The 27,746-nt window shown below is 44.6% G+C and overlaps 1 protein-coding gene and 1 long non-coding RNA gene across 4 annotated transcripts in view; both read left to right on the forward strand.

The window, feature by feature from the left end:
• Window positions 1–27,746, forward strand: part of LOC308320344 — a 319,513-nt gene that overhangs the window by 90,730 nt on the left and 201,037 nt on the right. The window lies entirely within an intron of this gene.
• Window positions 1–27,746, forward strand: part of LOC308320341 (carboxyl-terminal PDZ ligand of neuronal nitric oxide synthase protein-like) — a 183,822-nt gene that overhangs the window by 88,494 nt on the left and 67,582 nt on the right. For all 3 annotated transcript variants that reach the window (XM_080770663.1, XM_080770664.1, XM_080770665.1), the window contains 2 exons: window positions 11,568–11,703; window positions 19,317–19,516. In XM_080770663.1, the coding sequence (XP_080626789.1) occupies window positions 11,568–11,703; window positions 19,317–19,516 (336 nt within the window). The remainder of the gene's footprint in view (window positions 1–11,567; window positions 11,704–19,316; window positions 19,517–27,746) is intronic.

The following is a 27,746-nucleotide window of genomic DNA, read 5'->3' on the forward strand; positions in this document are numbered from 1 at the left end:
TCATTTCATATCACACACACACACACACACACACACACACACCATACAGTAAGAACTCCTGTAACTTTCACCAGGCGAGAGAAGATGACACTGAAATACTGAGAATATTTTATCCTGTGTTTGGTTAGGAACCTCACTGGTTGACATGACGTATTGCCCGAAGTTCAAAGTGTAATATCACCTTTGCCCGAGCGTGCATCTTGTCTTAGCTGATCAGTAGAAATGTCTGCCCTGGCACGGAGACATGCTGAATCCCCGGTAAGGCATAAATCTTACAGATTGCAGCTTTAAGTCAGTAGCTTCGACCCTCTGACTCCTGCCCTGTCAGGCCCTGCCACCGTGTGATGCCGGCGCATGCTGCCGTCTTACTCTAGAAGAATGATGCTTCCTCTAGTCTAGACCTGTGGGCCTGAAATGGTGGTTTGGACCTGGAAGGGTTTGGAAGAAATGGCCCGAGCGAGCCGTCCTCAGTGACTGAGTGTCTTCTTGGCAGCTTTGTGGAAACAAAGTCACAATAATGCTCAAATGTGTGACAGGAGCACTAGAAATATACGGGTCCCCTGTTTTCCACTTCAGCCGCTAAGGCCGGCGGAGCGGTCCTAAGCTCCTAGGTCTGCCCGGGTGAATCATTGCCAGTCAGATCCACACGCTGATACAGGCAAGCTCATGCATACAGGCAGGCTCATCCATACAGGCGCACTGAGCCACTGACAGATATAGTACACACTCACTCACGCAGAAAGACCCCACGGGCACGTCACACTTTCCAGAGAGAAGACAAAATGTAAAGTAAAAAGCCGACAATCGATTTCTCTCAGGGCATATTTGGCCCAGAGGCGTGTGTGTGTGTGTGTGTGACTGTGTGTGTTTGTGTGACTGTGTGTGTTTGTGTGCGTGCGTGCGTGCGCGTGTGTGCTCCTCTCTGTATAGATGTGTGCGCACGTTAGATTATTTGCAATGCATGATTTATGCGTAATTGTGGACCTGTGTCGCACACTAAAATAACAGATCTAGACGCTCACGCCGCGCCGCATTGCGTCGTGTTATGAGCTTGTCGATCGACTATTTGCGGTGCACGACACCTGTGTGCAACTGGATATGACTCAGGCTTAAGGAGGAGTCAGCGTTGCGTGGAGGAGGCAGCGTACTCAGGGGTTTTAGTAGGGATGGAGGGCATGCCATGGACATGATCCCATTTAAATACTTTTAACCCATTCTGACCGGGCACCCATTTTGGTGTTGGCATCATGTTATGCATTTGCTATTGAAAAATAGCAGATCTACAAGCTCATATCGCGCCACCGAGTGGCGCGATACGAGCTTGTAGGCCTGCTATTTTTGAAAAATTCGAAGAACGACTGACATTTTTAGAATCTGATCTCAGGTCAGAATGGGTTCATCAGACCAGTGTGTGTGTCCAGTGGAAACCTCGTATGAATCTGATCTCAGGTCAGAATGGGTTAAATACTTTTAAATCCTTACTATGGGAATACTCCTGGAAAATCTCACCACTCGCTACAATGGGAGATGTAGCCAGAGAGGAGAAAGGCCAGAGAGGCAAGAGAGTGAAAGTTTAAAGGCAATATTGAAAATGAGATGGCTTTTTTTTTAGGCCTGATGAAAAATGTTGGCCATACATTTCATTATCAAACGTGTGAACGCCATTCAAAGCAGCGCGCGTCTGCAGTGTTTTAGATGGAGAGGGTGGATAAGGATGACGGTACAACATTAGAGATTAAGTACATTTTATTTCTCTGTAAGGAGCAGCAGTGAATGGTTGGGCTTGGCTTTAAATCATATGGTATATTATTGAAAGTCTTTTCTGCCCTACTGCCTCTCTCTTCATCTCTCCCTCGATGCTTTTGTCTCATGTTTGCCCTTGTGGTGACTCTTCAACCCTCTCTCTCTCTCGCTTGCCGTTTGCTCCTTCACTGCTGTGAAGAGACTCTCATTCTCCCATTTTCCATTTGGCAGTGTAAAGCAGGCTAATTAATGACCTGCCCTTCGTGAGGTACACTTGAGGGTCAGTGACCACCAGCGGAATTAAATCAGAGGACACATCATTGTCTGGGCCGAGAGCTGTGTGCATTGTGTTATGTAATATCTCTCTGTTCTTGGAAGATATGGCACGTCCTCTTGAGTCTGAATGAAACTGGAATCTGGCCAGCTCAGCTTTCAACACTGGGAGCTTAGACTCAAGCCTCTCCTTACATGTGGCATCGACAATTCGACATGCGTCTCATCAGTCATGACGATTCATCATTCTTTCCCCTAGATAGACTGTACTTTTTTTTCCTTTTTTTGTTTTCTTTTTTGAGGGACGCTAGCCCCCCCTATATACAGCTTTTGTCCCCACACGTCTCAATATTTGCCATTTGACAATGAAAGGAGAATTTATTTTAAATGTCCGCCAAATATGACGTAAATTTGTGCCAACGCAAACATTAAACTTAATTGACAATGAAGGGAAAATGCACGTCATACTGTATGTAGAGTAGACTAGCAAATCGGCTAACCAATCACATAAATTCCATAAATTCCCCCATGTCTCTACAAGGCTTGTATACTTAGGCAACCTGGCAACACAAAAATCCCTTCCTGAGGCCTTTGCCTATTAAGGATGAGATCGTTACCTGTGCACCGCTGGTCAGAATAGCTGTTGATTACCTTGAGGGGTAATGAGACAGCTTTGAGTCCAGCTCTTGGTGGTTCGGTTTAGTGGAAGTGAATGTCCTTGCTCTGTTTCACTAGGAGGCCACTATGTTATAATATACACATCCAGTGTGTGAACAAGTCATTAATCATTGAAGGTGATTGAAAATGTTGCGAGTGCTATCATGTCCATCTGTGTTTTGGGCTTGCAGAATCCTAACGCTACAGTATATTGCTGTATGCTTTCCAAGGATATAATTCCACACTCCCTCTAATCGCTATCCTGTATCTTAACCAATGTGGCGTGGAAACATTAACGGGCCGAGTGTGAACAGAGATGCACATTAAGATAAAAAATGATGAGACACAGTACAGGCCATTAAACCTGATAATGAGAATATATCCCTTGTCTTTGATATCTCTGCCGTCAACTTTTGTGACCATGTGGTCCGTTAATTACTTCGTACAAATTCAGATTGTTGTTTTGTTGTCCTTGTGTCCTTTTTAGTGGTTACAGGGTTCTGATGCAGGGACCAGTGACCCGACGACATAAACCCTTCTAATGGGAGCAGTTCATGTCTCCTCTGTGATGTGGTGATGAGACTGTGTCTTAGGTTTAATGGGGAGGCCTCTCTGGGTGCTTGCCCTGTAACCAGATACTCTTGACGTCTGCTAATTTAAAGTCTGTTCATTTCAAGCTCATATAGGCTCACAGCAGCATCGTTGGTTTGTAGTACTCTGTAATGTATTCCTAAATGGTTACTTTTCTGAAAATGAAAAAATAAATAAAACGACTGTAGTTACTACAACAAATATTATATATTTTTTGATTGGTTCAATATTTACAAAACACAAACGCATAAATAACCACTTTCAAGCTGGCTATACCATTTTGGGCACATACGTACCAGTCCAAAGTTATAGGTGAAAATGCGCTGTGTGAGCTTGTGAGTTGCTAGATCGGCTATTTTTGCTACTCTTGTGCAATACTGTCATATGGAGACATATAAAATAGGGTATGGAGGGTATGCGCGTGACATCATCATCATACCTGGAAGTTATGTGGGAAAGATAAAGATAAAGAAAGCTTTATTGTCCATTACATTGACATTAAAATGGAAATTCATCTTTGGCACACCGGCAGTCAGTTACAACAATAAAACATTACAAAAAATACACAGGTGCATTAAAATACTATATACAATGCATTCACATTAACACAGCAACAGTGATCATGAACAGTGGGGATTAGACTATTTCAACATTTTTGTATTTAAAATGTCCACAGCGGTTATCACAAACGAAGTTTTGTAACCCTTCTTTTTAGCTAATTTTGCCCTAAGCCTCCTGCCCGATGGCAACAAGTCAAATTCAGAGTGAAGAGGATGGGTAGAATCATTGTAAATCTGAATTGCTTTTTTTGGTTATGGAGCGGTTGTAAATGTCCTGAAGTTGCAATTGTTTGTCTCCAATGATCTTACTTGCCTGGTTGACTACCTGGGTGAGCTTGTTTTTATCTCTAATTGATTCCCAAACCAGAACACGATGTTAAAAGTGAGAACATTCTCATCGAGTGATCTATAGTCCATGGTCAGGGTGTGTTTACTGGCATTAAAACTTCTCAGAGTCCTGAGAAGATAAAGCCGCTGCCTTGCCTTTTTGTAGATGTTATCTGCATTAGGTCTGAAAGGTGAGTTTATTGTCTATGGTCGTTCCCAGATATTTAAAGTCACTGACTTTAAATAATTTAAAGTCACTGACTTTAAATAGCCCTCTGCTCTTGACCCCCCATCCCAAGCACAGCTCCTTGGTCTTAGTGACATTAAGGTCAAGGAAGCTGCTGTCAAACCAGGTGGCAATACGGTCGATGTGCTGGGAGTAAGAGAGACTGGAAACGTCCTGCAGGCAGGCAACCTGCAGGGCCATGTCGTCAGCGTACTTTATGAGAGAGAAGTCTTTGTTGTTGTATTTCAACTAATTTGTGTATAGGGAGAATAACAGAGGGGATAGAACGCATCCTTGTGGTACGCCAGTGTTTAGGACAAGGCAGTCAGACAGAGTGTTATTAATACAGACTCGCTGGGGTCTCTCTCTCAGGAACTCCCTCATCCACAAATGGCTACTGACGTTCAGGTCACACAGGTGTTTTAGGAGAAGATGGGGTTGGACCGTATTAAAAGCAGAGGAGTCCATAAAACGCCTACTCTCTGGCCTTGACAGCACACACATCCAAACAGAAACGTTCTGCCTTGACAGCACACACATCCAAACAGAAACGTTCTGATCTGATTGCATTGAATGACGTTACAAAACAAATAATACAATCTTAAAATGAATTCTGAATTTAACGGGTAGCCAGTGGAGTGAGGCAAGGACGGGAGTGATATGATCACGCCTCCTCGTACCGTAGTGAGGAGGCGAGCGGTGGCATTTTGAACGAGCTGCCGACGTCTGAGGGCAGACTGGTCTATGCCTACATTGATTACATGGCTTGGTTGAATTATCAAGATAATGACCGCTCCGCTTTAGAACAGACCGCTGCCTAATCAAACCCTCTGAGCACCAGCTGCGTGGCTGTGCCCCGCTTGATTTACTGCTGTTTCCAACAAAACACACAGTGTCATTTACAGCTAAACATTGCTCTCAAAAATGTTTTTGAAAACATTTGAGCGAGAAATAGACAAAGCCGTACCGGAAATGGATTCTATTTGATCAACTCACTTCCTTTTTCTCCGACAGTGCTCCAGCCCTGTAGCTGGGCAGACGCAGCCATCGCGAACTGGAATACTTTTGTGTTGTTGTTTTGGGTCAATTTATTAATTTATGTTAGGTAGCCATGTAATAAGCGGGATAATATCTGGCTAGGTGGTCATTGTCGGATATAATTCACCTTCAGGGTGGTTAAACTCCCTGTCGGTGAATTATCTCCTGACAATGACCACCTAGCCAGATATTATCCCTTACATAGCGCATTACAATAATCGAGCCTTGATGAGATAAAGGCGTGGATGACCCTCTCAAGGTCAGGTCAGGAAAGGTATCATTTGATCCTGGCCACGAGCCTAAGCTGATTAAAAACTAGTTTTGACCACGGAGCTGATCTGTTTATTGAATTTAAGGTTATTGTCAAACATCACAAACAGATTTCTTTACTGATGAGTGGATATTAGCACTGAGGGGTGTCAAGGTGTCAAGGAAAGGTGCTGACTGTTGGCCAAAAATGATTACCTCCGTCTTACTTTCGTTGAGGGTGAGAAAACTGTCAGACAGACAGTTGAGAAGTGGCTGAAAGGGCTCAGACTACACTGTAAGCCTGTGGCCCACACCTACTTTCATACTTAGTGAGGGTCTTGGGAAGGAAGGGTCATGAAGCTGTTCTGCACATGCTGCTGATGAAGACAAGTTTTCACTGACTCAGTGAAGGTCCTAACCCTATCTCAGGTTAACGATCATTTCCACTCTAGTCTCTCTCTCTCTCTGTATTCACAGTTAGACCTGAACCGTGTCACTGCTAATGACAGTATGTGAAAACATAATGCTTGCTAATTGGCATAGGCTGAATGAAGGAGGGAGTGCAGTGGGATCCAGTGTCAGTACAAAGGCATAGCAATTAGTAATTACACAAACAAAGCTTGTCATTAGGACAATGTGGGCTGGCCATCCGCTAGCTGTGTTGGCCCTAGCCTCGAACAAGAGAGGGGGAGAGACTTGAGTATATGGGGTTGTCCTCCTTTAGTGTTTAGCCCACGAAGCAAGCTAATGCTTCAGAAGAGTCACTGACATAGTGACGCATCATAAGGCCTATGATATGGCAACCATTGGCACCGGTGCCGACGTTCGCACAGGGGAGGGTGATGACTCTCTATGTACATTCATTCAAACTCCTAACTCTCACTGGAGAGAGAGTCTAAAGCCCTAACCACCCCAAAGGGTCGAGACGGTTTTAGCGTTGTCCCAGCGTGATGTGATATGTCCTGTTGCACGTTGACCCACGTCGACCCACGTCGTCCCAAGTGAACGCAAGGGAATTCAACGGCCCAAACCACACCAAAGGGTCACCATGCAACTCCTTGCAAACGTTTGTTCCCAAGGAGCTGCATGGTGTTGCATGTATGTACAGCCAAAATCAAAATCAGTGGGAAATATTTCATTTTGATATCATGTCACAATTAAACTCACTGTTTATATAATGGCACACTGACTATCAAGAAAATTTTAACTTGGCACTGCATGTCAAAAAGGCTGCCAACCCCTGTCATAGGCAATACACATCATTTAATACACACAAACCCTTCCATTCATTAATATTAATTAATCGCTGGTGGAATCCATCTCGCCGCACACGCTCCACCTCACCGCCTCTTTTTAATCTTCTCAAAGAAATGAAAGCCTTTTGTGAACATTAGGGGCAACATTATTGTGCCAACTGCTCTCCACGTCTAACAGATTTGGAGGTAATATTCCGCCATTGCAGCCTTTTTGTCTTCTCGTTCCCTGCAATTTCCTGGTGTATAGTGTGGTGAACTTGAGTGAAAGATTAAACAAAATGGAGGAGAGAGTGAGGCATGTGAAGAAGGGGAGAGGAACAACGCTTCTAATCAGAACCAAATTCCCCCAACGTTTCCCTCCTTGTTTACTCTTTTCTTGTGTCTTATGATCCTTTCTCCCTCCTCTGTGTTGTTGGCGCCGTTATTGTTTGCCTCGGAATGGGCTCTGAAAGTATCTAAACATCTGTGGGCAATCTAGGAATATAATGTAGAGCGCTTTTGATAAAAATTTGATTGTATCACAAAGTGTGAATGATGATCTCAGCAGGCGCCATGCTTATTGTTGTGGGGGATAGAGAGACTTGGAGCATGAGAGAGGATGGAGAGAGAGAGAGAGAGAGAGAGAATAGAAGGGAGTTTGGGGCCTCAGAGCTGGCTCCGGGCGTGAGATCATAGAAGAGAGACAAACAGGCAGCGGTGAAGGATAGACAGTTAGAAAGTTTGACAAGCAATTTTTAAGTCTTTTGGCAGTGGATATATTCACAGATTTACTGATCCTTCTTCTTCGTGGGGTATTATGGCAGTTGGCATCCTTAATAGTTGCATTACTGCCCCCTGTATCTTAGTATCTTTACTAATCTATTCCAGACTTACTGATACAAGGACTTTAAGCTTCTAAAAAAGAAGCATATTGATATTGTAGCATATAAATATATAGCATATATAAATATCAAATATCACATTTGATATTTGAGCACAGTTTGCCGGCCACCGCTACAGAGCTGACAATGAGGTTATATCTTCCCTTCTTCTCTGGTATCCTGCCTCAGGACGGACCAGAGGTAGAAAGCTGTCGTTCCCTGATGTCATCGCTAGGGACACATGCTTCAGTAGGCAGGAACTGGGGGTGGCAATGAAGGACCGTTGCTTCAGTAGGCAGGAACCATGATCTCGACCGCGGTCGAAAAATGATGATGATTATGAGTGATATTTGGCCATAATTCCCTCCTCTGAGGGAGCTACCTTTGGGGAAGGGGGTTGTTGCCCAGACTGGTGAACCGTGGGTCAATGGGATTTGATCCTGACTTGGGGCAATGCACTTCTTGGCCGTTGGTGCGTGAAATGTTACAATGGTAAATATGTTATATAACATTTAGTGTTGTGAAAATGTTTTCACTTTTACAAAAAAATAAGGGGATGTATTTGATTCTTCTTAACAACTTGCACCACCTCAAACCTATTCTGGGGGAACATTTACCAAAGTAGCTGATCTACAAGCTGTCATGAGGTTTGCAGCCCCTATGGTTCTTTGATTTTGTATAGGGCTTAAATTAGTTCTTCAATGGCAATGTACCAATATGATGTTTTAATGCAGACTAAGGCAACATAAACCCATAATAATTGAATAAGTGTGGGCAAAACATCATTTGTTTTTGATCAGATTAATTGCTTTAATGAACAGTAAAGACATCAGGATTAGGTTAAACCTGGCTGTTAGCCTGGTCCCGAGCAGGCTAAGTCCACAGCATTAGTTGTCATGGTAACTAGTGTGGCATTGCTTTAATGAAACAGAATCAAGCCTCAACATATCCAGGTTAACTAACTAAATTAATTTAATAATTTTTGAGTGGTGCAACCACTCCCTTACAAAGCTGTGTGTGTGTGGCTGGCTGGGTAGCTGGCTGGGTGGGTATGAGCACGAAAATAGCATGGTTGTTTTTCACCACCTGTGCGCAACCTAACACACACACTTGCATATTAACTGCATATGATGATTTAGGGTGTGCCAGACTGCAAGTACAGTACAGTGACAGTACAGTACAGTAGAGGGAGCCCCACACGGTAACTCTGTCATTTCTCAATCGTTTCGGACGTGGGGCGGCTTGCCGGAATCGCCCCGACCCCCTGGGCGCATTCATGGGGGCCTGGATGTTCCGGGGACCCCCCAGGGACTCCCCAGGGACCCCCAGAGACCCCCACATGGTAACTCTGTCATTTCTCTACCGTTTCAGACGTGGGGCGGCTCGCCGGAACCGGGCCGGCACCCTGGCCGTGGTCCTGTGGGTCTGGAATTTTTTTCTTCACACAATGCACACCTGTCTCCATTATGTTTGTGCTTCTGGAACAGCCTCAAAGGAAAACACTTATTGCAGGCAAGAGAGCCAATGTGAGGTAGAAATATTGAATGTACAGTGAAGACAATGGAGAGAGAGAACAAGAACAAAACGGGAGAGATAACCAGTGCCGTGTGGAAAACAAACAGTCTTGATCCTGAAGCATTGAACTGTACAAAGAGACAAGGGGTAGTGTTGTGAGCATAATTGGAGAGAGGGAGGGAGAGAGGCATCCCATTCTCATCCACAGATTTAATCATTTTGAAGCTTTTTCAAGCAAATCATCATCGGAATTATTTAACCAGCGAAGATAATTAATGCTGATTGGATTGACAAAGCTTCACTATATGCCCAAAGTACCGTTTCACATCTGGAACTGGAAATCTCGAGCGGCGTTTGTTTTCGTGGCATATATTTAAAAATTGCCAAACTGGACCACGGCCACGTCACTGTGACTCGGACATAACCATAAACAAACCCTATGCGATTATGAGTGCTAATGTTAAATGCTGTTAATGTTAAATACTCTCTCCATTGAGTCATACACGTATGGTGCTGAAGCCTGCTCGAGTAGTGGCCGAATGAGAGCGGAGACGTTAACAAAGGAGTCTATTGAGCACCAGGAGTGTCCTCTCCAGATGTGAAGTGTCCTTGCACGCTACAATATGGATTGAATGTGTCGATGTGTGGCGAGATGAGGAGATGAGAGGGTGTTGAGAGAGACCAGTGGGGTGGAATTACATGAACGCTGTGGGTTTCACCACGTGTCCCATTTCAACCCGTCTACCCACAGAGCAGAACACCTGGACAGGTGGCTGTCCTACACCTGGACAGGTGGCTGTCCTAGACCTGGACAGGTGGCTGTCCTGCTCCTGGACAGGTGGCTGTCCTACACCTGGACAGGTGGCTGTCCTAGACCTGGACAGGTGGCTGTCCTGCTCCTGGACAGGTGGCTGTCCTACACCTGGACAGGTGGCTGTCCTAGACCTGGACAGGTGGCTGTCCTGCTCCTGGACAGGTGGCTGTCCTACACCTGGACAGGTGGCTGTCCTAGACCTGGACAGGTGGCTGTCCTGCTCCTGCCATATCTCTGGCTCGCAATCCAGCACCAGACAGTAGAGGTGCTCCGATCAGGTCTTTCAATCGGCCCATACCAATACCGATCTTGTGCGCAAGGGGACGTTTTAAATATTTCCAAAATTACTATATGTCTAAATCCACGTCAATCCAAGTAATGTTCTGATGTTGCTGCAGAACCTCAGTGCTGCTCTGGAGATGCCAGAGTCGATACTGTAGGATGTTGTTTCTCAGTCTCCTAAACTTCTCTGGGTGTAGTAGGCCAATGCCCCGTTCTCATCTGAGTCTCAGGCGTAGCACCACCTGCTGACTGCATTCCCAGTTTTCAATTTAATATGGAGCCCAGATGAATAATGTATTGCTTATTTGATACTGGGCCAGATAACATTCTGGTGATAGTTTGGGCTTAGTCTCTCAACTCTGCGCAATTTACCCGGGGGGGGTCGGGCTGAGGTGTCTGAAGAGTCAGTGAGCTAGCTGTTTTGGGGCTTCAACAACAATAGTGTTAATTAAGCCATGGATCAATAGCATGTGAGGGCCAGGCCTCGATGCTCGGTAATGAAATGTTCTCTCGCTTCCTTCCTCTCCTGCCTTTCTCCGGAGGAGCTGAACAGCAGAAGGTTTGATAACGGACTGAGTCACCCACACGTTTTCACCCGACCTGCCTTTTAATAGCAGTGCAGAGAGAGGAGAAACATGGACATGCATGCAAACACACGCAAGCACGCACGTGTGCACACGCTGCATAGATCCAGCTCCAAAGAACTAAACGTTTCTCTCTTTTGCTCTTTTATCTTCTCTCTTCATTCTTTGTTTCGTTCTCTATTATTTTTTCTATTTCTCTGCAAACTTTGTGTGTGTGTGTGTGTGTGTGTGTGTGTGTGTGTGTGTGTGTGTGTGTGTGTGTGTGTGTGTGTGTGTGTGTGTGTGTGTGTGTGTGTGTGTGTGTGTGTGTGTGTGTGTGTGTGTGTGTGTGTGTGTGTGTGTGTGTGTGTGTGTGTGTGTGTGTGTGTGTGTGTGTGTGTGTGTGTGTGAGTGAGTGCGCGGCTGCGCGCCCACTGAACCGGTCATGCCAAATGTCTTTCGTCAATATTTTTCACACTTTGTGAATTGATAATCTATGTTCTCAGTAATGCCACCCCTCCATATTTAGGCAAAACTGACGTTATCAGCAACAGAGACTCCATCTTGTCTTTCTCCCCATGCTCACTCTCTCTTGTGTGTCTCTCTTCCTCAGAGTCAGGCCATGCGGATCGTGCGGACGGTGGGCCAGGCCTTTGAAGTGTGCCATAAACTCAGTCTGCAGCATACACACCAGAGCGCTGATGGACAGGAGGACGGCAACAGTGAAAAGATATGCAATGAGGTCACAGGTACGCGCACACACACACACACACACACCATTTTCACATGCACACAATATCTCACTTTCTTTCTCTCTCTCCCCCACGTGCGCAAGTCTAACTCAAAAGGGTACACTTAGAAGTTCTCCATAACTACAGGCATGCTTGAAGACCTTTTGTTGAACGCGGTTCACTTCAAAGTGAATCACTGTCACTGTTATCGCTCTACCCCGAAGGGGACGGTTTGGAGAAGTGCTCTTCTAATTTCCTTTGCAGCTGTTAGACGATGCAAAATGTGACCTTTTGCAGTTGATTGATAGGCATTTCTGTTTGGTGACAACAGCATGCTCATTCATTTGAGATGGAGCAGGCTTCAGTGGATGCAGACATGGTGGAGTGACTATGCAAGATAACAGTGGAATGCACTCATGATGAAACATCATTTTAAAAGTGTCTACCCGCTATAGACATATCGACCTCATATCTCCATATTTCAATGTTTTTTTTTTAATGCCCTAGTTCATTATACTAGTGTCACCCAAACTCACAACATGTCAGTATATGCGACACATTGTGAGTATTGAAAACTGTAAAAGTATTAGCAAGCTTGTACGTACGTCTGCTAATTTTGAAAAATCGTAAAAATGCGGCACAAATCTTTGAATATATATTCTTTCAGAGCGAACGTTTTTCTTATTTTCAACGTCGGGCCTAAATGGGTTAATAATAACTCCATTGGATCCATTGGGAAACAAAAACCTTCTGACAAGTAGTAGTTTTGGACATCCAAGGTTTCCGCCTGACAGCAAGGATATGCATGTACTGTATGCACCTCTGGCTCGCCGGGGTGCATACTTAGTTTAGCACAGCAAAGTAACAATTTAAAGACTTTTTAATGGTTTAAAAAATGATCAAACAGTGTTGTTATTACACGAGCTTCCAAAGGTTTGAAAATAAACAGAAGGTAATTGTTTGTTGTAACAGAAATTGCTACAGTAATTGCTGTAGCAATTTTTACGGATTTCATAATACTATGATATAATGGTATGTGTGAAAGCACTGGGAATCAATTAGGAGCCAAGCAGGCTCTTTTATGGATGCTAATTTATTTTGTGCTAATGATCCTAAAGAGAAGGGCATGCAGGAGGTGGAGATTACAGCAGAGCTCTCTGAATATTTGAATAATGGATCAAGTGCTTCACCGCTTAGAAATCAGACAAACTTAAGCCGTGATGACAAAATAATAGTGATTTTCTAAAACGGTGGTTTTCAACCCTTTTTATATCTAGACCGTTATTCATTTTGTATTTGAGAAATAGCCAATAATGCACTTTTGCACAAAATAACACCTGGACCTCTTTGGTGAGGACGTACAGTAACAACTACAAATAAAGATAAGAAAGCCTTCTAGCATGGAATTCTCCTTTCAATAACTCGTAAAACATCTTTGTCAAGGACCTTACAGTATTCAGGCGTCTGAAGAACAGATGCCAGAAAGAAAGTCCTTGATTGCAATGTTGCGCATGACTAATACTATTTTTTTCTTTAATGAGCAAGCGAAGACCTCGTGTGGGATTTTTTTGTTCTTTGCTCGCATACTTAAAATGAGAAAGTACTTTACTGGTGGGCGTAAAAGCAGCTCAAAAGGTGAAAAGCCTGGAGGATTTCACGCTATGCAAACAACAATAAATGGCATTAAATTAAATGCCATTTGTCTGAAGGTGGTATTAGTAGGCGGTGGTTCTCACTCTCCCTGATAGGCCTGTGAGACCGTGCGGCTAATGAAGTCGGTACCTTGGTCTGAGGCTTTAGTTTACTTACTTTACTTTATTTGTTTATTTCGACGGGTTAACGCAGTGCACACGTGTGAAGGGCCCTTTGCTTTCTCATTTAACCCATTCTGGGCGGGAACCTCCTTTTGGTGTGTTAAAGCTATTGAAAAATAGCAGATCTACAAGCTCATAGCACCACGGCACCGAGTGCCACCATATGTTGTACAACATATTTTCAGATGGGGGTCGGCGGCCGATGTCATGTAGATTTTGGGGTCCTTGACATGAATAGTCCTCAGCTGTAAATGGGTTAAAATAGTGCACACTGCACATGTGTGAAGGTCAAAGGTCAGTGGATGTGCAGCTGGAAGCTCTTGTTCCTTCTGCTCTGTTGACTGCAGCATACGTAACCCAAACCACTTGCCGTTTGTCTCTCCAATGACAATTACTATTTAGGAATTTAGTGGGCGCTCTTATCCAGAGTACAAGGTCGGATTAAAATTACATGAGCCCTAGTCAAAAAATGGCAGGGTACAACATGGTCACAGTCTGTCCTCCTGTGACCACAGTACATGCTCTTCCAGTGGCATTAGCCATTTAGGGCGGCTGTGGCTCAGGAGGTAGAGCAGGTCGTCCAATTATCCCTGGTATCGGCAGGTTCGAATCCCGGCTCCTCCTTCTGGCCACATGTCAAAGTGTCCTTGGGCAAGACACTGAACCCCACATTGCCTCCAATGAGTTGGTCGGTGTGAGCTTGCCACCATTGGTGTGTGAATGTTGGAAGTGAGGACGCTGGAGGGTTACAAACAGATTCCAACGTCACAGCAAAATTGTCTCACGTTGAATAATGCAGGGCTCTGATTGGTCACCCACAACTCTCTCTCTAATCTCCCCAGGGAATTTATTTTCCTGTGGCAGATTCTGGTTTCAAGGCTAAGAAACAACCTAATCTGAACAAACCAAACATAATCCTACTAACTACACTAACGATGAAACAAAATGAAGATCCCACTCTGCAGTGTCTGCACTGTACTCCCTCCCTTGGGTCCTCTGCGGATACACACACCAAGTTTAAAGTTGATCGGTTCTTAAGATATACGGAACACACCCACAGATACAATATTTATAGATGTATGAAAAATATTCACGCAATCATAATATGTTTGGGATTTATTTCCTTGACCTTACTGGCAGCGTGCCAGTGGTTTGCGTTCCTAGGTGCCATTTTTCAATGGCAAAAATATGTTGGATGCAGCCGGGTCATTAAAACCCACTGAGCAAAAATGTAGGAACAACTTTGGACTCATAAATTGACAAAATAAGTGGAAAAGTAATGCTTAGCATTTGTTATTAGAAGGCTAAACCCCCGGAGGTTGAACCATCTTGTTTTCAAGTGGGTCCATCCATTTCTCTAGGCCTATTCCACATATTTTATTCGCCTTTCATGGAGCATTTTTTAAGGGGGAGAGAGAGAGGGAGCACTGGAGCACGAACATGCTGGAAGCAGGTGGATGGCACAGGGACAGACTATTAGAGAGCGGAAGGGGGGAGCGGAGGGCAGGACAGAAGGGGAGGAGGCCGGTAATGAGCGGAGGTCGGGGCTGGAAGCAGAATAGCAGGGCAGAGGTTGCGGTTCTGACAAGGGGGCGTACTAAGCCGGGAGATTTGACAATGAGGGAAGAAGGGAGAAGCCGTACTGAGAGAGAGGTACTACTGTACAGTACAGAAGGAACATTTAACGCCCTTTCTGAATACTTTTATCAACCCGTGGAAGAGGTATAATCTCATCTCTGATCCACCAGGTGATGTATTCACTGTCACGCCTCTTAGCAAATTGCAAGTGACAACAAGTAAGGGAAGAAAATGTTTCTTCGTGCCAATGGTGTCAGCTGAGAAGAAATGGCCCACTTTTCTAGTCAGAGAGCAGGCAGTAAAAGTCAAGTCAAATGTACCCCTAAAGCAGATTTAAAAACAACTCTCATTGAAGTGCTGTATACAGTTTTGAGTCTGGACTAGATTAAACGGAGCCATGGGGCACAGCTGACAGGGAGGGGGATGCTGTGCCACAGTCTAGGTCAGGGGTGTCAAAACTCAAAATGGTGAACCGAAGTCGGCCCACGAGATGCTTTTCAGAAAAATAAAAACGTACTACTTCATATAGACGTCTAGTTTTAGTTGACTAAATATACAGTTGATTTGTTGATTTGTTTTGATGCCTTGGTGCCGTTGTAATGGCTGATTTTACACTTGGTAATAAATTATGCTTAAAATAGCCGATCTACAAGCTCACAATGTGTCACGTTGTGAGCTTGTAGATCTGCTATTTTAAGCATGCAAGTGTAAAATGACTTGTCTTTTACTTATATTGGATTATATTTGTCCACTGGTCCCTTCCTAACATTTTGTTAAAATATATTTAGTTTTAGTTTTAGTCATCATAGCTTAGTTTTCATTTAGTTTCCATTAAATTTTCGTCATTAAAAAAGTAGTCAATGAACATTTTTAGTCATAGTATTAGTCGAAACACACCACCAGGACTCCATCTATGTCCTCATTCACAGTAGTACAGCACTCAGTATTACCATTTACCTGTTGTAAAACTGAGAACAGACTTGCTGTGGTTCAAAATGCTGTCCAATTAAACTCAAATAGTCAACCTTTGTCAATACCGGTATTTCTTTTACTTGGACACATAGATTTTTCTTCTACAGTTCAGCTGCAACTCGCTTTTGCAAAGGAATGTAACATCAAACAACACATTGCACAGAGAAAGATATCTATGTGGGAGTACATATTCCGTATTCACCAAAAGTTGGGAAACTCACAATGAAGCTGTCAAGAAAGGCCAGTTATAGCTACTGCACCAAAGCCATAATTTCCGAGGGGGCATTCGTCAAAGTATGTATGCTGGCGATGGCTGAGTTTAGTATGTTCTGAGAAGAGACAGGCGTTTCCTGCCAAAAATCAACTTATCAAGGAATATATGGCAGAGAGAATTGCAAGCGATTTGACGAGGTTAGGTAATTTATTGTCTTCTCTGTTGCAGTTGATTAGACTCACTGAGGTGACTGATGGAGCTCAATTGTCTGTATTGAGCTGTATTATTTATTTTGAGTATTATTCGTCTTTGACCATCACTGAATAATTTGTGAAAAAAGTGCACTCACACAGGTGACACATAGACCTCTATTAATTAACAACATTCTGAAGATAATGTTCTCCCAGTACCGGCACTGTAGTTCTGGAGCAGCGGATTGTGTGTCCCTGGTTTTTCCCTAAGGGACTGATCGAGGGCATGATGGGTATGATGTTGGAAGACCCGAAACCCCGATGACCTTGGGATACATCACTGATACGTCCCAGTTGCATCCTAGCGATGTTTTTTTTAGTTCTTCGTTTTCTATTTATAGTGACTCATAGGAATAGACTGTGACAACCGGGAATAGTCTGGTGACCACCCGAGAGATGGTTGGCAGCCGGAATGTAGACGGCACCCGGGTAAGCAGTTTGGGTTAGCCCCAGCCTGTGAGGAGGACTCCCAAAAAAGCTTGTGTGTCCCTGGTTTTTCCCTAAGGGACTGATCGAGGGCAGCTCCTGATGGGACGTAAGTCGGGACTTGATCACCCCGGCTGGGTCAAACCGATTAAGGGGTATGAGGGGTATTGGAAGACCCGAAACCCCGATGACCTTGGGATACATCACTGAGGATACGTTCCAGTTGCATCCTAGCGATGTTTTTTTAGTTCAGAAACTGGTCCCCTGTTTAAAAGTTCGTCAAAGCAAAGAGATGCCAGGTGTCTGGAAGCAGCAAGTGAAAACAAGCTACCCATATATAATCCTCTATTGTATTAAGTAAAACATTGTGTGGTTGTAGCCGCGACAGTATTTGCAATTTAATTTAACATTTCAAATGTGTTAAAGGAGCTCCTAAACAAAAACACCATAGTTTTTTCACCTCTTCTTGTTGCATATGACAGAAATCCCAATAATAAAAGTAGCCAATCTTTTTTAATAGCACACAAGATTTGTATAGTGAGATACTGTAGTTATTGCAGTGACTTAGACCAAAGGCTGAAAAACAAGGCCAGTGACAGCTGCGGAAGTGACTGTGCGTGTCTGTGCACAACTGGTCCAACTACACCATGTCCCTCATGGTGTTTGACAAGGATGGACATTGTGCCAAGACCGGTTTTTATTTCCTGAATGAAAGTTTTGTGCCATCCAAAAATGTATATCCTCGAGGTAGTTCATGAGACTTAAAAATGATGCCACCCCTCTTTTTTCAACCCTTTATCCATACCGTAGCTATCTGAATATTCTATTAGTCATTAGGCAGGAATATAAATTTTAGTCGTAAAGTTTTAATGTGAAGTTTGCCGAGACCTCCTCTATTGGTCACTTTAAATAAATGTTTCAGATTTAATTTGTTAGCTATGAATTAGTTATGGAAGTGTGTGTGTGTGTGTGTGTGTGTGTGTGTGTGTGTGTGTGTGTGTGTGTGTGTGTGTGTGTGTGTGTGTGTGTGTGTGTGTGTGTGTGTGTGTGTGTGTGTGTGTGTGTGTGTGTGTGTGTGTGTGTGTGTGTGTGTGTGTGTGTGTGTGTGTGTGTGTGTGTGTGTGTGTGTGTGTGTGTGTGCGTGGTCAAATCTAGCAGCCGTTAATTTAACTCAGCAGAGTGTATTTATGGAACTAAATCAACAGGATCTGAGTGGAGGATAACATCGGTAAACCCGCGGGAACACCGTCCCTGCATAGTTTGACATCTCATAACCACATGATGTGCGTGAGAGAAAGTGTGTGTGCGTATACCGTATACTACGTATAGCAATTAGTGCACATCTACTGTATCCCCATTGATGTAGCAGGGTGTTTGCGGTGGTGGTTGTGTGCGTGTGTGCGTGCGCATACTATACTATACTCTTATTAGTATATTTGTTTTGTCATAGTTTTTAGTTGAACTGTTTTGATACATTTTGCAGTGGTTCTCAAAGTGAGCTCCAGGGACCCCCAGGGGTCCTTGAGGGGGTTCCAGGGGGTCCCCAGAAAAATGAAGAACGGCTTAATTTCAGTATTTCACTGGCAAGAAGTTAGCCCGATGACATAATGTATAAGAAATAACCTTCAAATCATAGATAGACTAACATCTAATGGTGAAAATATACTGTTACTGTATGTGGGTTACTGGGTTTCTGGCACAAGGTATTCATATGGGGGTCCACAGCCCCCCATACACGGCCATATTCAGTACCAGTTTGCTGGTCCCTTCATGTGAAAATCACATGAACCACTGTGTGTTTATGCGGGATGAACACGCAGATATATAGACACACCAACGGACCGACATGCGGTCGAACATGCGCTGCTCCGTGCTTGCGGTTTAGGGTTAGGTTAGGTTAGGGTTTGAGTTAGGTTGTCGGTCTAATGACAGTCGGACCAATAAAGCCTGTACCCATTTATGCTAGTTGTTACCACTGCTCTGCCAGCCACATGTTGGCTGACATGCACTCTGCCCTCCTACAGCACCTGACTTATACTTATTGATACTGTAGCTGATCTACAAGCTCACAATGTCTCTCCTCCCGATAACTAACAATACAGTACATGCACATACTATCTGAATTAGTATGTGAAATACGTTTGCCACAGTTTACACGTGTGTCTCTTGAGTATATGCAACCTACTGTATGCACATATCCTTTCTTCTCACCGGCCCATACCTTTCTCTTTGTGTGTTCCCCACCATGCGTGCGTGTGTGTTACATACTCATGCATACGTGCGCGTGTGTCCCGGCGTGGTGTGGTGTGGTGTGGTGTGTGTCTGCAGGCATGCGTGCTCATCTCCCCCCGTGTATGTGTGCTTTGTCCGGCCTAGCGCGAGAGCTGACGGGCGCGGAAACGTCCGCCGCGACCGTCGCCGAGGAGACGGACATCGACGCGGAGGAGGAGGAGGAGGAGGCCGTTCCGTTAGCGGTGGCCGACAGCACGGTGGACGAGTTGAACCTCCTGAACCGAGGCGTGACGGACCTGGACGCCACGGCCAAGACCGCCGACCACAACCACACAGACGACCAGGTGAACCGTCTGTCTGTCTGTGTGATAAAATATTCCATGTTATGTGCTTAATTTAAGGCGTTTATGCTTCAGCCAAGAAGACCTTTGCTAGCCTTGGTGATAAGGTCATGTATTAATACCACGCTATACAAAGAAAAAGATGGTGCTACCTAATTTGTGGTGGCGCTACCAACTGAAAAGGTAGGTGGCACCAGTGCTACCTGTGAAAAAGTTTGTCTGGAGCCGTGGGTGTGTGCGTGTTTATTTGGGTGTACACAGAGGGATGAAGCTTCCTTTGATGTAAATCGGTGTGTCTCGCTCTTGGAGTATATATTAATAAAGATGGCACCCGGAGGAAACCCTGAGGCGAAATGGACATAGTGGCCGTATTTGGTATTGCAGCGCTGGCTCAAACACATGAACGCACTGGTCCGTTGATTGTCATTGCGCACGTTCATGATGACACGTGAACGCTTTTTTCATACGTGAACACGTGCAGTGATAGTCAACGGCAGCGCGCTCATATTAATAGAGACGGCATCCTCCGGTGCCGTCTCTATTAATACTCTATTAAAGGTCTCGCTCCCTGTCGGTGACTGTAGGAAATGGAGCTTTTTAAACGGACATCTAATCGGCGCTCGAGGTTGGCCTTCAGAGCGGATATGTGTGCTTGTGTGTAGAAATGAGCAAACCTGTCATTCTGTCACTCTCAGCCTGTTGACCAGGTTTCTCTCTCTGGCTCACTGACTTTCTTCTTTTTTTTTTCTATAAAAAAAAAGGAAAGTCTTTCAGCGTCAGGTTGGCACTTGGCAGCTGAATTTTTATGAACATTTCATAGTCAGCCAATTCCTCTGTGTGTTAATCAGTGATGCATCAGGGCCCATGGGGGAGCAAGAGATCTGATACAATACATACAGCTACAGTAGGCTTGGCTGACTACAGGCTCCTGATCTGAGCCGATCTACAGCATAACCAGAGAAATGTGTTGGGGTCTATAATCTTTATATCTTCCCGTGGGGCTCACGGTATATTGCTGCCATTAGCTGGAATGGAGAAACGGCATACATTGTTATTTCCCTAGGGATTTTTTGATATGGTTACAGTGAGTGAGGATACGATATGGAGGAGTTGATATTGAACAGTACGACATTGATAGATATGTGGGGAGGAGAGTGAATGCACACCGAGATTGCATTTTTAAAGACCTTGGGATTCCCGGGCTGAATGGGTTCTGTATCTTTTCATTCTCTGTTGCTTTCCATCACTGCACCATATAGGACGGAAGGGTGGTGCTTATGGACAGATGGGAGGCTCTTCTGCCTGCCTCGGAAAAGGCTTTTTCATGTGTTGACAGCTCTCTCTGTAAGCTGTTTTATTATGGTGACATATTTTTGTTGATTCCTTGCACTCAAGAAATAGTTACCTTGGTTTCACCTACTCTGCTCATCCATCATGGGCACTTTCATGAAGGTTTCTTTGTATTTGTATGTATTGTCTTTGATCACTAAACATACCGTAGCATCAGAGGGAATGTTCACTGCGGATTGTTTTTGTAAATCTTTTCAGAAACCGCGTAGATCAAGGTGGATATATGTCGGGGAAGAAACCACCTAACTCTAAAATGTTCATTTTCCAGGAAATTTTAGATATTATCTTTTCAGGAAATGAAAAAAAAAGACGGACAGAAATGACAGAGTTACCGTGTAGGGGTCACTCTACTGTACCCTCTACTGTACTGTACTGCCACTGTACTGTCACTGTACTGGCACACCCAAAATCACCATATATACAGTTAATATGTGCGTGTGTGTGTTTGTTAGGTTGCGCACACGTGGTGAAAAACAACCGTGCTGTTTTCGTGCTCAGACGCACGCAGCCACCCACCCACCCACCCACAAACAAAGCTACGTAAGGGAGTGGTTGCACCACTCAATAAGAATCTAAAACCTCAAAATGGAGTGAGGTGGTTTCCTCCCGACAGCTGTCTGTTTTGTGCCTTCAGCTACCCTCTTCACTGCTGCTGTGAAGATCTGTTCTTGAACTGGAAACAATGGTTCTCAAATGCTTTTCATAACTTTTCTTCCAAGGAAAAATGCATGTGTATTTACTATTTAGCCGCACTCAGACCCCCCCCATCTACAAATATGTTGTGCCAGGGAACCCGAGTTTCAAATAGGCGATATAATAATATGCTGCAGGTTTAAAGTGGCAAAACTCATCTTTATTCTATATGAACAAATTTATCTCGTGACCCCTTGGAACCACCCACTTTGAGAACCACTGGTCTAGAACGGTGAATTTTGAGCTAAATCAGACCGAGGGTTTTAAGTGCTCCTTTCAGAGGGCAGAGCCATCACCAGAGGGTCCATAGTTTTAAGGAAATGGGCTGCTTTACAGTGCTACGGCCCCATTAACCAATTTTGGCCTGACCTCAAAATTTACAAAAAAATCTTCTAAACTCTCCAGTTTTCTGAAATAAATATTTTCACGATTTTTCAAAAATAGCAGACCTACAACAAGCTCGTAGCGCGCCACTCGGTGGCGCGCTATGAGCTTGTAGATCTGCTATTTTTCAATAGCTAAATTATAGCATAATGTTTAAAACACCAAAAGGGATTCCCGCACAAAATGGATTAACATTAGGGTTATGGGGCCTTTCAATGGGACTCCTGATTGAAAGCAACACGCCGTGAAATCACTGAAACAACCTTTTCTCAGAAATGACCTCCATTCTCAGGTCAGTGCACTAGCCAGCTCAGGAGGGTGTGTGTGTGTGTGTGTGTGTGTGTGTGTGTGGGGGGGGGGTGTGTGTGTGTGTGTGTGTGTGTGTGAGAGTGCGTGTGCCCATGACTTCACAGCTTGATGGGAAGTCACAGGGATGTGTGAGCGTGAGCGTGCATGCGTTATGCATGTATGTTATGCATTTGTTTCACAAAGTTGTGTGGCGGTTAGCGGAGGGATTCCATTGGCTGCAGGTTTTCTGGTGGAAGCTCATATGAAAGGAGAGCAGACTGTGAGTGTTAATGTCCATTCTGGGCCTGTCAGCCCCTGTTAGACTGACAGCGCTTCTCCTGCTGCCCCAGGGGTGGTGTCAACGGGGTCAACTCAGGACTCTGAAGGACTGGTGCTATAGAGCGTCGCAGTCCCGCCCTCCCTTTCATGACGACGCCAGGCCCAGGAAATAATTCCCAATGCGTTTTTCCCCCCCATAGACATTTCAAAAGGTATTTATTCAAAGACCTTTTTAAGCGTCGTATACGAAGCCAACTCGAGTCGTGACAAATCATGACAACAAACACAACACAAGAAGAAAAACGACAAAAAAGTGTTGTAAACGTCTTTCTAATTATTTGTTCGGCCCAAAACATTGAGTTTATTGTCATGATTTGTCACGACAAGAGCTGGCTTTGTCCGCGGTGTAAACGTCTTTAAATAAATACTTTTTAAAAAGTCTGAGGAAAATGAACGGGGAATTATTTTTCGGGTCTCTCGACGCTCTATAGATGAATAGCATTGCAGTAGAGCAGTGGTTCCCAAAGTGGGGACCGGGGACCCCTAGGTGTCCTTGAGGGAGTTCCATGGCGTCCCCAGCTGAATGATTGTTAGGAACCAAATGGACCCGTATGGGTGTGTAACTCAGAGAGTGTACAAATGGAACCAAATGGACCATTTGGTTCCATTTTGTACACTCTCTGAGTTAAATTATCATTGATTTTACAATATAAATTGGGGGTCCCAGATATAGAAATGCCATTAAATGGGGGGGTCTATAGACTAATGCATGTCAAACTGGGCGTCCTTGAAATTTCACAGGTTGAGAATCACTATTGCTATTATAAACTATTCTCTTATGGGGGGTGGATGGATCACTTGAAAAAGTTTGGGAACCACTACAGTAGAGCAGGGGTTCTCAAAGTTTTTGGCTGGGGACCCCCGGAAATGCTTTGGCCATGTCTCGCGACCCCCGCCTCGCCCCCCTCCCCACCACCAAGACAAACTGACGTGCGCTATGCGTGCGTGTGTGTGCGGTAATGCACGTAACTCGAGAACCGTTTGACCCACCGACTTCATATTCCACACCACCGCAGGGAGTGCAGTGCCCGGTTTCCGGAGTCTGTCGGAACCACGGTTCTCCAGAAACACCACCACAAAAGGCTCTGGTCAGGCTCTGCCAGTGGGCCTAATCAGCCAAAATCCCCTCACCTGTGCAATTGTCCAGCCTATGCCTCAGCCAATTGATTGCCATGGCAACCCCACACCTGACAATTGATTAGCCTACTAACCACAGTCACAGTCAGTTTGCCCTCTTCACACACAGACTAATTTGGGGACCCCCAAAATAATTTGGCGACCCCCGAGGGGTCGCGACCCACGGGTTGAGAACCCCTGCAGTAGAGGACCGCAAAAGTAATTGAGGTGGAAGAATCTTTGAAATATTGACTAGGGCAAAATCCTACTTATTAGACGGCAGCAATATTGTTCTAAAAACACTTTATGATATCCTACTGGTTATCATGTACAGTATGGGCCCTAATTGGTCCTGATGAGCAGGTTGGTGCCTTGCATGCGGTTGGTGCCTTGCATGCGGTTTCCTCCGACATCTGTGTATGAATGTGTGTGTGTGTGTGTGTGTGTGTGTGTGTGTGTGTGTGTGTGTGAATGGGTAATATTGGGTATATTAATGCACCATTTACCATTTTACCATTACCATTGTGAATTGCAAGTCAGAATGCTCACTGAATGCTCAATTCACTGAACATGGCAATATGATATGTTATGTCTGTAATTGTCACTCAAGAACAGAGACTGTCAACAGGAAGCATAAATGAATGTGCTTAGAATGCTTCTCTCTCTCTCTCTCTCTCTCTCTCTCTCTCTCTCTCTCTCTCTCTCTCTCTCTCTCTGTGAGGGAGTGGTCACAAATCACATGCCTGTGGTGGTTGTATTGAGGTTATCAGACAGGACACATTTTATCATCAATGGGGAGTCTTTTTGGAATTGTCATAAATGTGAGTGACATTTCGGTTTGCTGCATTTTGTGCTCTTCTTATGCACCTCACGTGGTGCCAGGGATGGCCAGGTTGACAGAAATCCAACCAAGCAGTGAATGTTGGCAGAGTGCCTGCGAAGCGCGTCCTGTCGTCCAGCCATTTGAGTCCTTTCTGTTGTCTGTCGGTCTGAGCAACACCCTGCTGTGTGACTGAATCACGGAGTGATTCACAGCAACAGTCACAGCAGCGCTCAAAAACCCATCACTGTCTGAGAACACTTAACTCCTGTCTACCCGCATCTCACTCAATGGCTCTTCTTTCTGTGTCTCATAGTCTTTGTCCCAGACTCCCAGTCTTTCTCCCTATCTTTGTCTACCGTATATATAAAATGTGCTTGTCATCATTCTTTGAGATAGCCCGACACTCGGTCTGAATTTTCATTTCGTTTCACTTTATTATTCAGACTGAAATTTTAATACTCTATGGCTTTCAGTGAAAGCCATAGAGTATTAAAAGGATAGAGATTGATCTGGCGCGATCTGTCGAGTGACAGGGCGGGTGGCCAATCAGCTGCTGCGATCAACGGCGCCCGTAGGCAGCGTCACCAGACCTGAATCACCAGGACACATTGTTTTACTGGGCGATTCAGGGCTGGAGCCAGGCTATCTTTGAGAGGCAATCTACTAAGAAGTAGTTCACCCAAAAATGACTTATTTTCTATTGTTGGCTTTTGAAGGATTGTGTCATTGTGACAAAAACTGAACAATCTCCATGAATTCAAGCCTCCATGGGGTGTGTAATTTAAGCATGTTTTGTGTGAAGTCCTCTCCTTAGATATAATAATTAATTTTGTACGACAGAGAGAGAGAGAGAGAGAGAAAGAGAGATTGTCCAACTACCTGTATGATGCTCCATTCTGTGTAAAATGTAAGGTTTTTGAGGCTGCTTTCTCATCAGCTATCTTGTATGGGTGTGAGGCTTGGCTTGGTTTGGCTTGAAGATGGAGTCGCATACCACCCGAGCAGCGTGTTTGTCAATGTGAGACTGGTATACTATACACAACGAACAGCACATACTGGTGTGTCCTCTAAGTGTATCGATTTGAGCTCACTCTTTGTGTGCACTAAGAGGAACTTTGCGTATGCTTACATGCCTGCCTGTCACTTTTGGAACAATAGAAAGCTCCTGTTGTAAAGGGATTTTTAGGGATATTGTACCTTTTCGATTATTGTTTTGACCCAATGTTTTATACTAGGGTTGTCCCGATCGGATATGGTGATCTAACTAGTGAGTAGGCAAGTCTGAAATCCAGAAGCCTAAAAAGGGTCTGTACGTATTGTAGGTTAAAGTTAAACTAAGGTCAAAAGTGCATACTGTAGTAGCTATAGCTGATAATACATTGACACAGTTAGATAATACTACGTTTTCAGCTGAACTCTGAGCTATTTCCATTGAGGCCAAAGCCGCAGTTTGGCATGCAGTCCATGCCGGGATGATGCCACTCACATTTCGCCTCCCCGCATACCAATTTACGAGTTATGCTGCTTCATTCACAAACTGCAAAGGTGTGTGTGTGTGTGTGTGTGTGTGTGTGTGTGTGTGTGTGTGTGTGTGTGTGTGTGTGTGTGTGTGTGAGTTTCATTATTGAGTGGTGCAGCCACGCCGAGGAACAGCAATGTGTTTGTGTGTGTGTGTGTGTGTCTGTCTGTCCCTATGTCTGTCTGTTTAGAGTACCAACAGGTGACAAAGTTGAGCGTAGTGTGTGTAGTCAGCCATCGCTGTAGCTTAAGTCGAAGTTGTTGTTGGCATCTGATGCTGGCAGGAGAATTGTGATCTCTGTACCACCAATGCATGATGGGCGCACACACACACACACATACTCACACACACACTTTTCTCCTCTCCAGAAAAGCCATCATAAAAATGCAATGGCTCGACTTGAAGCTAAGTGATGTGACTCATATTGCTTGGCTCAGTAATTCCTACTGTGGATAATATTCAAGGTTTTTCTAGCTGCAATGGACCTTTTGTCTTGGCCTGTGTGTGCGTGCGTGCGTGCAGATGTGTGAAGTTGTTACCAATATGCTCAGACAGCAGTCTCACAAGGCTGGAGGCCAAGATGGTATCAGCAGCATACAGGGCCCTCATTCGCTCTGTCTCATTTTCTCTGACTCATCTACTCATTTTTTAATCATTATTATAGACATACAGTATCTGTTCATTCTCTCTCTTTCTCTTCATACCTCTGTCTCTCTCTGTTAAAACTGTATTTCTCTGGCTTCTTTACTTTCTATTCCTTTCTATTCTCATCAGTGCGTATACTTCTCTGGCCTACTGGCTGTGTGCGCAAGAGATTGGGCACTTATCGCTACAGTGGTTTGCAAGATTAACTACAGACGGGCGCACGCCTGTCGGAAGAAGATACTTCAGATTGTATCCAAATTCCACACAAAACGTTACACGTGAATGATCTCCATAGTCGTGCAAACGAGACGGATTTTTCAGATTTTTCATATTCCATCCTTATTGGCCAAGATTGACATGTAAAGTTTGCAGGAGTGGCCCGTTTTGAACAAAAATGGTGCAAATCATGAACGCATCGTCCGATTGTGGTGAAACACACATTTGCACTACATTGAGAAACAAATGCCACCCATTTAACACGGTCCTATTATAGCGCCACCGGGAGGCCGAATTTTTCAAAACATCCTTTTTATATTAGTCCTTAAAAAATTGTCCAAACAATCTGTACACATTCGATCTCTACTATAGTCAAGTGATCAGATTTTTCCTATTCCATCCTGATTGGCGACTTCCCAACATTGCTTCCCCAGACAATAACCTTCCTGACCTGACGGAGACCTGCATGTTGCCCCGACGAGCTAGCCTGGCAACTTTTCTAGTTTCACTGTCTGTCACTTCTTCTTTCTTTTTCTTTCTTTTTTTTGGGGGGAGGGACAGACAGTTGACAGGGAATGGGGAGAGAGTTGGGGGAAAGACATGCAGTAAAGGCCGTCAGGATCGGGAGTCGAACCCGCGGCACACTGCCAGACTGGATTACCAGCCAAGGTGCCTTGACCACTGAGCCACGGCCCAGGCCCTGTCTGTCTCTTCTCCACATCACAGTGTTTCACAGAGTGAACTGAACACTGTGGGTGTTACCGTACAGGGAGATTGAGGTCAGCCGTAGGAACAGGATGTCCCCAGGTCTGAAGGCTGCTCGCTGGAAACGACCACAGACAGAGAGACATTCATTAGCA

This window comes from Protomyctophum bolini, assembly GCF_963924005.1.
Source record: "Protomyctophum bolini genome assembly, chromosome: 8".
Taxonomy (NCBI): Eukaryota; Metazoa; Chordata; class Actinopteri; order Myctophiformes; family Myctophidae; genus Protomyctophum; species Protomyctophum bolini.